At 40.2% G+C, this 11,737-nt stretch overlaps 1 protein-coding gene across 1 annotated transcript; it reads left to right on the top strand.

Annotated features, from left to right (window-relative positions):
* The first annotated feature begins 3,135 nt into the window (after positions 1-3,135).
* On the top strand, positions 3,136-10,884 carry rplp2 (ribosomal protein, large P2). Its single transcript, XM_080727872.1, has 5 exons — positions 3,136-3,197; positions 6,380-6,503; positions 8,003-8,051; positions 9,704-9,814; positions 10,763-10,884. Exons 2-5 carry the CDS (start codon positions 6,381-6,383, stop codon positions 10,837-10,839), a joined length of 360 nt encoding a protein of 119 aa, XP_080583998.1. The 5' UTR covers positions 3,136-3,197; position 6,380; the 3' UTR covers positions 10,840-10,884.
* The last annotated feature ends 853 nt before the right edge of the window (positions 10,885-11,737 follow it).

Here is an 11,737-nt window from a genome sequence, read left to right as displayed (position 1 = left end):
AAACATCATGGGTGAAAATAGAGATTTGACAAAATGACATTGTGTTTGTATTGTGATGCAGCTTTAGGTGAGGATTGATTTGAAAAGTCAAAATAGTCCCTGAAAAAAAAAAAGATTTTCAAACAATTAAATTAAAAGTGACAGAAATATTAGATGTAATTTATTCCATTATTCACCATATTCCTGGCCCTCTCTATGGATGCTGCCATTTTCTTTTACAGAGGGCGCTAGAGAGTTTTTCTCTGTGTGCTGCTTCAAAAAACATCTTTTCACTTCCTCCCAAGTAAGGAAGTGACACGGAATTGTCTGTTGCCAGATCTTGCCAAAGAAATAAGCCCAACAGAAGCAACTAGGCTATACGACTTTACATTTACAATTGAAAATAGCAGATCAGCCAGCTCACAATGTGTCACATTGCGACACACATATATATATATGTATATTTGCTATTTAAAAATTATTGAGGGAAAAAAATTCAATATTGTTGAAACATTTTAACAACATAAATCTGTGTGGAGGTCCCTGGCACCATATTTTCAGGTGGGGGTCTCCGACTGTGGACAAATATGTTAATCTGGGGTCCTTGATATGAAATGATTTGGGAACCACTGGTTTAAAAAATATTAGAAAGTAAGCCCAATAAGCAACTATACATTTTTTTAGAGACACAAATTGCTTATTATAAGCAGACATGGCAACCCATGTACATTCAGAGCCCAGAGCCTAGAACGCCAACTACTGACACTTTAATGCAAGGACATCAGGAAACCAAATGATGTTTTTCAGGCCAGCTTTTTCAGCCTCCGCCTCTTTCAGGATATGAACAGGAAGCCGTGAATAGATTAACAAATGGCAGTATACTAAGGAGAGTGGTCAACTGTCATAGCCTAGGCCCGGATACACATAGCAACCTTTTCTTAATAGACGGGTTTCTTGTTTACAAACATTGAGACTAAATGCACAGCTGACTGTATCATGTAATCAATTCCGTCCAATCCCCAAACCTGTTGTTTTGGGGAGCGCTGGTTTCATTGGCTAATTTTGGTACGGACCCTGCGCACGCATCTAGTTTTATCAGTGTAACATGGACCAGAAACCCGTCTATGCAATTTTAAAACATTACTTTCAAATAGAAATGTGACATGTCAACATTGAAAATCACTTGTTGATATTGAAACATGAATGGATATGTGAATCATGGGCTTTTCAAAAGTAACATAATGTAGATACCGGTATAGCACTTTGTAGTTTTAAAATATATAGCCTACTAGGCTAAAACTAATTATTAATATTTTACAAATGTAAGCCTAGGCTATATGTTTAGACTTTAGACTATAGTGATACAATTATCATCAGCTAGCTGATCATTTTTCTAAAGCAGTGGTTCTCAACAGGGAGTTTACGAGTTCTTTTACATTGTCCACTTGAGCCCTTCCCTATTCTGGGCGGAACATCCCCCGTAAATAACTGATCTACAAACTTAGGACGTGTCGTGGTGTGACACATCATGAGCTTGCAGGTCAGGTATTTCCGGTGAAGAAAGAGCCAATTATTATTGAGGTAATGTCTGAAAATACAGGAATCTAACATATTAATAAAAAATCACACCCGTGTGAACTGAGCGGTGGAGGCCTGCGCACCTTGAGGTACATGCGGGGGTTGAGGTATATTTAGTAGAAGTAAAACTATTGGAAATACTCAAGTACAAATACCTCAATGATCTAATCCAACTCTCTAAAGGGCTAGTTAAATTTCTATGTATGTATGTGTGTGTGTGTGTGTGTGTGGGGGGGGGGGGGGGGGGGGGGGTGCGACTGTGCGTGTGCGCGCGTGTGTGTGTGTGTGTGTGTGTGTGTGTGTGTGTGTGTGTCTCAGCGCCCCTCCCTTAACATGTGTGGTCATAAAAGGTACTGCAGGCTACATACAGACACGCACACACGCACGCACGCATACACACACGGCCACGTATAGGAGACGGTGTAACCACCGCTCAAAAAGATAAATCTGCAGCGCAATTTTATACAATATGTGAGGGCTTTGTCTCTCTCTCTCAGCTAAGGGGTACTTGGCCAGAAAAACATTGAATGTTTGAACATAACATGTTCTAAACTAAAGTATTAGTGAATGGTTATCCATATCTGATCATGACATTAGGCTATTCTAAAGAGTTATCAGAGCATCTCTTGAGGTGTCATATTTGTGGAATGGCTGCAAAAATACACATGAGGTGACATACTGATGTTGAAGGATTCCTGTTATCCCAACATAGGCTCCAGATCCCACATGTGTTCATATTTAATGTGAGAGAGAACACTTTTTCATTCATCACATGCTGTTCCTTGTGAGTAATTACAGACAGTATTTAACAGTTTGCTCCATTTTCATAAAAGCTTGGTGGAGAAGGCCATTAATAACCACTGGGAGCGCTGTGTCTCACATTTCAAATATGGAGATGATCCCTTGATTTATAAATCATTAAAATCAATCATAACCAGGAATGTGTTTTCGTCATTTTACAGTTTTAGTAAACTTAGTAAAACAGTTTAGTATTGTGGTATAACAATACACCTATGAATAAAATAACAGAAGATCAATAACTTCTGTCGTCTATTTTTTTTATTTATTTTTGGAGAAAATATCACAATACATACGTAGGACAAAAATCCCATTATTATAAAAATAAGGAAAACGAATACAAAAAATAAGTTTGAGGTTATAAATGTAGGCAATATATTCATCACAGATTCTTCTGGTTTTCATAGCTTTAGTGTATGTTTTAAGGTTTCTAATTTAAGTATGACAATTATGGCTTTAAAAACAACAACATTTGGACGTTGGCAAATTTGGTACAATGAATATGAAATTTAGCAAGAATTAAGAGAAGGTTGATAAATATACATTTTGTCTACAATTATTTTATCATTATATGAAAGACCAAATAATAGACTATATGCCGAACAGCCGAATATTTAATCTAAGAGAGGAGTAAATTTAGGAATTTATAAAATTATTTGAGATCGATCCAAAACATTTTTTAAAGACATGGGCATGAAAGTGCATTCCCAAAACAAGTGTGACGTCAAAGGAATGAACAGTATTACATATTTCCGGTGCTACCTTATATGGCGCTGCCGGGCTGAGCCTCCTTCCGGATTTTCTCCAGCGTGACCGACGTTTCGTGTCTGTACAGACTTAAAGTAAGTCGATGATTACGTTTTAAAACCAACCAAATACAGTTCATTTCACCGTTTGAATCGAACTTGAAACCATTTTTGAATTTATGTTCGTATTTATTAGTGGTCATGTAACGTCCACACGGTGAAAACACTGTGTATAAATGTTCGACAAAGGGTGGTCTGGTCGATACGAGCGCCATGCGATCCTGTCATAACTAGCTTAACCAGGCTTTCTGCACGCAGCACCCGTGGGAAGCCTGGTCTCTATTGTGAATAAACCAGTGTGATCCGGTCTAGAGCACGCCTACTGTATCCGGTTATTTACACGCACACAGATGACACACATCCACATGCATGAAACGTTTCCGTATCCGGTATAAACCCGGCTCAGATGAGCAATTTGATTCCAGTCTACCTATCATGTAGCCTATGTTTTGTACACGCTGGGCGCCAGAGAGTTGATATACACAACAACACCATTACATCATCATCAATATAATATTGGAACCGTAATATTACACTAAACTTATGTTAAAAACCCTGACTTGGATAGGCCTAGACTAGTCAATATTTAATTTCAGAACTGCAGACGCAGGCAGGCCTATAACGCTGATACCTGCTAGCATGTCAAAGACCCCAAATTGGCAGTTATTTTTATATATACTCTATGGTTATAGCCCGCGGACCTCCATTTGAAAAGAGATGCCAGGGACCCCCATAAGAGAATATTTTTAAGTCTCTAGCAGTTATTCTCAACCATTTTAATTTCAAGGACCCCCATTTTAATATGCATTATGGCTATGGACTGGGACTGGAAGCCCAGTTTATCTTGTAAAAGCAATGTTAATTTAACTCTTGAGAGTGTACACAAATGTTGGACACTGAGTTACAGACCCAAAGGGTCCATTTGGTTGCTAACTATCATTTTTAGCTAATTGGTTCTCAAAGTGGGCTTCCGGGGATCCCCAGGGGTCCTTGAGGGAGTTATAGGGGGTCCCCAGCCAAATGATAGTTAGTAACCAAATGGACCCCTGTGACTATAACTCAAAATTAAATTAACATTGAGTTTACATTATAAATTGGGGTCTCAGAGATAGAAATACCATTAAATGGGGGTCCGTAGCCTGATGCATGTCAAACTGGGGGTCCTTGAAATTAAAATGGTTAAGAATCACTGCTAGAGCTGTAAAAATGCTCTTATAGTGGTCCCTCCCTGGCATATCCTTTGGTCTGTGGGCTAATTAGTGTCAATTTTGGCGTCCTTGACATGAACATGATAACCACCTATTTAGCTGGGGACCCCCTGGAACTCCCACAAGGACCCCTGGGGTCCCCGGAACCCCCGTTGAGAACCAATGGGCTATAATAGCATATCTGCCTGCACAGCCTCTTTTGGAACCCTGAATACCCTAACCTAACCTTTCCCTAGCTTGTATTTTGGATGACGGTATGTTATCCCAAATACAAGAGAGGTATTACTATCGTATTCACCGTTTCTGAAAGGGGCCATCTGCCTGCACTGACTCTTGTTTCAGCAGGTCCTTGTTATTTTCTATTTTTAATGAATACAAATTTATTTTAACATATTCTCTACGATAGAGTAGGTCAATACCATAAAACTTGTACATCCACTGTGATTAGTAGGGATGGGACGATAATCGTTAATATCATTTATCGTGATAAAAAAAAACACTCACAATAATCGTACCTTGTGGAGATTTAAATTTATCGTGAAACTATCCTCCGCCTTGCACTGTGATCAATTCACCTTTTATTTGCCGAGCTGAATATTCAAGCTGAATAAGCTCACAACGTTGTGCTATTTTTTGGCTAATGCAGGATAATGGATGTTTGGGATATTTTGATTATCATCCCATCCATAGTGATTAGAGGCCTAGAGGGTGGTCTTCCTTGTTCCTACTCTTTCGAGAAATGTAGACCCTGCTGTCTGGTAGATATAGGACGGTAACAGGTCAGGTGGGCACAGGACAGCTGGTCACCAATGTCAAATTGGCTATTTTGTCCAATGTCACTAAATAAAATATTTGAAAAATGGTCTTTAAAAAGAAAAGTGTGCGTGATCATTACATGCTTAAACATTCGACAATTAAGGTCTAAAATGTCTACAATTGCTACAAAACCTGTATATCCAGTAAATTTTGGGGCATAAACAAGAAGTTGAAGGATAAGGATTAGTCTGACAATGATGTACCGTGCATGTTCACATCATGTATACTTATAAGCTCATTAGAACCTTATCCTCCCATGTTCCTATGCCAAGTGGCGATCACCTCATGGCTGAACAGTTGAAATTCGGTCTGTCAAACTGGGGATGCAGGGTTGAATCGCTGGGTAGTGGGACAAAAACTATGGATACCAGTTTTAATAATTGAAGTATGCACTATGCAATGCATGCTTACATTTATTTGAATACTTCATTAGTAGTTTGCCAAAAGAAAGCAAAAAAAGCACAGGGAAATACAGTTCAATACAAGGTAGGTCTGCTAATAGGATTTTAAATCCAAGAAAGCCTATGGCTGTTTCCATTGTAGAATGGACCCCAACTTGGTGTGGAGGTTTAGGTTATAGTATGCAGCCTTTTATAGTATATAGGTTGTTGATGTGTCAACTTGTTGTACAAGTAGTTATTCTTTTATACAACATGATGTATAACTGTTGGACTGAATGAAATTAGGGGGGCTAATAGGGCTGTCACGATATGACATTTTACATGACAATTAATTGACACTCAAATAATTGGCGATTAACGATTTAATTGTGTTTTTGTCGTTGATAATTACATTTCTGTTTGGCTTTTAGGTTTTGAAGTTGTACATGGTAGATATGACACATAACCTAAATATACAAAGAAATTACTGACATATTTGACAACTTACTACTTAAAAAATAACTTTGATAGTGGAAATAGCCGATCTACAAGCTCACAACGCGTCGCGTTGTGAGCTTGTAGATCTGCTATTTCCACTATTTCGGAACTTTTTCAACATTCACGATTATGACGATTATGACAAAATAATTGCGATAATGTCAAATCATCACGATTAGACGATTATGTAATAATTGTGACAGCCCTACTTGTTGTACAAGTAGTTATTTTTGTATACAACATGATGTATAAACTGTTGGACTGAATGAAATTAGGGGGGCTATTCCTTACTTTGTTGTCCCTTTGATTCACACAGAATGCGTTACGTGGCCGCTTACCTCCTGGCTGTCCTCGGTGGCAATACCAGCCCCTCTGCTAAAGACATAAAGTCCATCCTGGGCAGCGTAGGAATCGAGGCCGATGATGAACGCTCGAACAAGGTATGGGAACGATGGAAAATTGGAACTATGCTGATATTGGCCGCGTTTCCCAAAGCGCAGGTCGTACGAGGCCCTTCGTACGGCTGCGGTCCTTACGATTATGGCGTTTCTCAAACGCGCTTGTAAAAAACAGCCTACGCATGCCCTTGGGCTGGCCAGAGCCTTGTATTAGAGAGTTCTGCAAACTCAGGCCCCATGTGAACGGATATGATGCAACTGCGAACCCGAGGCTCTCAATGCATAGTCCAACTCAAAACTCGTCATGCTATTAAGCCTGCTGTGTTCAGCTACTAATAAGGCTGTTGTCCGCCCCGTCTTGGCTGTAATAATTATAGGGCGACCCTCATCTTCCTAGCCTGATTTCAGACTCGGCGCTGGAGAACCAGTCCGCTCGCTCACTGAGTGTGCTGAGCCGGGCGATCGTCATCCTACACTCTCAAAATGTGGGTTGCATTTTGGAACCATTTGGTTCCTGGCTTCGAACGTCCAAACTAAAATATAACAGCCCTGTCTCTTTACCTCAGTGTTGTGTTGGCACGACGCACAAGGGGCTAAGGAGGCGCAGGGTTGTTGTATTTTGGTTTGGAGGTTTGCAGGTTGGGAACCAAATGGTTCAAAAGTGTAGGCTAGCTCTCAGAGTGTAGGATGCTGAGTGCCTGGCTCCAGCCGACTCTCTGAGCGGACTGGTTCTCACTGAGTCGTGTTGGCACGAGGGGTTGTGTGTTGGACTAGCGACTGGATGATCCGAGTTCTATCACCGCTTTCACGCATCACTGCATGCTTTTAGCTGGGGACAGGGGACCCCCACTGGTCCACGGACCCACTTCACAAATGAGGCAGCCTATAAGCTTGTTCTTTTTTATGTAAGTGTGTGTTGTGGTGCGCTATTTCTCAGTAGCCTATATATCAAAGCAAGCGACACGCATAACATATCATATAGTTCACCTTTGAATGTTTTATTTATTTATTATATAAATATATAGTTAACTTGTTTATTTTGTATAGCAGGTGTGTAGAATAGCCTACCTACTCTACCATCCACAAGACTTGGATAGCTTTTTTAAATATACTTTCATAGTTATACTTAGTTATATAGCGCTCAGTTTTCTATGCAGGGTGCTTACGGGCGCCCCAGGCGCACCCTTAAAAAAAACATCGTAAGACACGTCTGCAGCACCCGTGGGAAACTTGCGGGAAAGGTGTTTGCTTCTAAAATCCTCCTTGCGATGGCCATTCGTATAAGGTGTGCATTCAACCGTCATCACAGCCATTTGGTTCCATTGTACACTCTCGGACGGTTTCCTGAAAGCCCTCGTTGCTCTTGATTGACAGGTGCCTGCGCAGGCTGCGAGGGCGTTCTTGAAATGTTTTTGGTCCATGCCTGAGCTTACGAGCACTCAAAATCGCTTTGGGAAACGCAGCCATTGCCTCCACAAGGCTAGACTTGTCCACTGTTGATGCTGTGTGATTTGTGCTAAGAGATTTGACTCTCTTCACAGCTCATCAGTGAATTGAATGGAAAAGACATCAACCAAGTAATGAACTCCGGTAAGCATTATTCTTTTCTCTGCATTTTTCGCAAGGATAAGTTTAGTTTCAAAAGGCCCAAATTAAAGGAGACATCCAGACCAAAACACATATAGGGTTAAATCTGCCTTTTACCATACCCCTTCATACCTGCTTTAGTCGATTTTTTTCATAGCTGCCCCTGTTGCTAGATTTCGGCTGCCCCTGTTGCTAGATTTCACGGGCTCTCTCATAACTAACACAGTGGATTGTCCTTAGGCTAGTGCGGTTATTTCTTTAGCTTCAAAGTCAGATTTTTTTTATTGGATTGTGTTTACACAACATCCTGAGACCAGCCACACCGCTGTTTTGACCTCACAGGCACCCTTACTTGTCAAACAGACCCCTCCCTCCCCTACCTTTCTAGGCTCTCCTCTCCCTGCTCTGGTGCAGAGCAGAAGCCGTTTGACAAGTAAGGGTGCCTGTGAGGTCAAAACAGTGGTTTGGTTGGTCTCAGGACGTTGTGTAAACACAATCCAATAAAAAAATACTAACTTTGAAGCTAAAGAAATAACCGCACTAGCCTAAGGACAATCCACTATGTTACTTATGCGAAATCTAGCAACAGGGGCAGCCGAAATCTAGCAACAGAGGCAGCTATGAAAAAAATCGACTAAAGCAAGTATGAAGGGGTATAATAAAAGGCAGATTTAACCCTATATGTGTTTTGGTCTGGATGACTCCTTTAAAAATGTAATCTGACATATTTTAATTTAACAGCATTTAGAGTCCCATAACAAGTCAAACATACACCCTCACATGATACAGCAAACTCTCACACACTTGAGAGTAGGACATGAGGAAAAGAAAAGAAAGGCCTTAAAGGACAACTTAGTTTTTTTTTTTTTTACAAGCGTTCATATTTTAGATAGTCATTAGAGAAAAGAAAAGATGACTGTTAAAATGTTTTCATTTCTTTCTTTCTATCGTTATAGTGATTTTAATGATTTTGATTTGCACGCATGCCCCCAGGTTGGGCCATGCATGCAAGTAGCTAAATGTCTTTTTAGGCACTGTACAGACATTTGTGTGAAACATCTACTCCGTATCGCCTGAGAATGGCCACTGGGGGCGCCGTACTAATGCATTGTCAATGGAAGGTGGTTTGGTGTTTTGTCGTTGCCGTGTCTCTTGGCCAAAAGACAGGCTGCGGTTGAGCTAGAGACACGGCAACGACAAAAAACCAAACAACCTTCCATTGACAATGCATTAGTACGGCGCTCCCAGTGGCCATTCTCAGGCGATACGGAGAAGATGTTTCACGCAGCTGTGTGAGTCCAGCCTTAGACACAATAAGCACGTCTTTCATGGGCAGATGTGACTTATGGGGGCTGGTGTAAATAATAACAAACAAAAGTCCAGCTTATTTTGTCTAAAAAGACATTTAGCCACTTGTACGCATGCCCCCACCCCCTGAAATCAAAATACTAAAATCGCTAAAACAATAGACGGCAGTAAATGAAAACATTTATCACTCATCTTGTCTTTTCTCTAATTACAATCTAAAAGCTGAACCCTTGTTGTAAAAAAAAAAAACCAAAGTTGTCCTTTAAAGCTGCTATGAAAAGATCAAACACAATATTATAAGGGTAAAGAAATCAAGTATTTGAACTTGGACTCTTTTTCTTCCACAGGCCTCGCCAAGTTAGCCTCCGTACCAGCAGGTAGTGTTGTAGCGGCTCCCGCTGCTGCTGCAGGTGCTGCTGCTGCGGGGGCCGGTGGAGCTGGGGCTGCACCTGCTGCTGGTAAGACTTAGTGGACCCTATTGACTGTAAAGCAACGTCTTTGTGCACAGATAAAATGGCCATGCAAAATGTAAAGCAGAGATGGGACGATAATCGTTATTATTGTGATAAAAAAAATGTGGGATCAATTCACCTTTTATTTGCCGAGCTGCATATCCGGTACCATCAAACCCTCTATAATTGGTATAGTAAAACAGACCTGTAAATAACGTACTTGATATAGTCTTCTTTTCACTCTACCAAATCTCTTTGCCAAAAAGATTGCCGATCTACAAGCACACAACGTTGTGTTGCGATGATGTTGATCTGCAATTTTATTTTGCAAATGTTCGGCCCCAGGATAATGGGTGTTGGGGATATTTTGATTATCACGATATCGTAAATCGCGTCATATCGTCCCATCCCTAATGTAAAGAAATGAAATAATTAGCACATTTAATGCTATAATCTGCCTCCATATAAGGAGAGTAGTGCACCAGCTTAATCTGCTTAACTCCATCTCTGACAGGTCTTAATGGTACTGTATAAGTTATATTGAAATTGAATATATATATATATATATATATATATATATATACTTTTTAAACAAAAATCCTCTCACACTTGAAAAACAAAAAAAAGAAAGAAAATCCAAAATCCTCTCACACTTGAAAAACAAAAAAAAAGAAAGAAAATCCTCTCCCCGGTGCCAATGTTGGCACCTGGCTGCTATATGCAAATAATGTCAAGCCCCATTTCCATTTTACTTCTCATTTCTCTGTAAGAAATAAAAGCAAAACCATTAGATCTGCCAAATTGTGTGAACAAATGTCTTTTACTTCTGTCAAGTATGTCGATGTTCTGTGGTATTTGGGATTTAAGGGGGATTTAAGGGAATTTTTGTTTTGATATTTTGCAACGTGACGTTTTTACCACATGGATCACAACTGTTATTTCCTCCCCCTCCAGTGGAAGAGAAAAAGGAAGAGAAGAAAGAGGAATCTGAAGAGTCTGATGAAGACATGGGCTTTGGACTCTTTGATTAATCTGTCTTTTCAATTTGGAAAAAGAAATAAAAATGTAAACAAGTACACTTGGGTCATTTTGTAACCTTTTACTGTGCTGTGGGATTGAATGACTGACAGTGACTGTAGTTGATTTAATTGTTTCTGTATCTACTCTAACAATGGGTTGAATAGTGCAACAAAATAAGCAATTGGAAAAGTTCTGAGATGCTAGTACACTTGGGCTGTCCATACTGTCTCCGAGTCCGACCACTGAACTTTTCGTCTGAGAGTTCCGACTTTCCGACGTGCAGCTTTCGGAACTCTGTTCCGGGGTAATGCTTTTCAGAAGTTGCGAGTGACGTCATTTTGTAGTTGAACCTGACCTTTCCGATCGGAGAGAGTATGGACAGCCCTTTAAGGTGGTGAGGAGACAAAATTACAGTTGTTTAATTCACTTTAACAAGTGCATTAAAATATCAATGTGACAGATGGGTGATTATAATACGGCCTGCTCTGTGGGGTGTGTGCAGTTTGAACTGGAGGAACAGGTATCTGTGGGTAAACAGCTGGATAAAGGCATATTGAAACTAATGGATGCTAATGAATCGGCACAATGTCAAGTAATGCTGGGAATTGACACGATCCCCAATAAGATGTTGAAACTTGTTTGTTGCTAACTAAATATAGTTCAAGCATTGCAACATGTTATTGGGCAATCCAGACACTGGCCTGTTGTGAGTAGCCTACTGCTGACCTCAGCCTGCAGATTACCAGTAAAAAAAAAAAGTGCTGGTGTAAGAACATGTTTGGTCAAAATAAAATGTATTACATTAAGCAACTCGAAGGGGAAAAAAAGAGACAAAAGCAACTTGATGAAGATCAATAGCTGATGGTGTCAGAAATGCCTGGTTCTAGATTTATGAAAATCGTTGATTGG

Source organism: Nannobrachium achirus (assembly GCF_963921795.1).
Source record: "Nannobrachium achirus genome assembly, chromosome: 6".
In the NCBI taxonomy this organism is placed as follows: Eukaryota; Metazoa; Chordata; class Actinopteri; order Myctophiformes; family Myctophidae; genus Nannobrachium; species Nannobrachium achirus.
This window is presented reverse-complemented; position numbering and strand designations above follow the sequence as displayed.

Excerpts from the sequence above, each read along its gene's own strand:
- rplp2 (XM_080727872.1), top strand. The coding sequence starts at position 6,381 with ATGCGTTACGTGGCCGCTTACCTCCTGGCTGTCCTCGGTGGCAATACC. Across the intron at positions 6,504-8,002 it reads ATGATGAACGCTCGAACAAG|CTCATCAGTGAATTGAATGG; the intron begins GTATGGGAACGA and ends CTCTCTTCACAG. Across the intron at positions 8,052-9,703 it reads CAACCAAGTAATGAACTCCG|GCCTCGCCAAGTTAGCCTCC; the intron begins GTAAGCATTATT and ends TTTCTTCCACAG.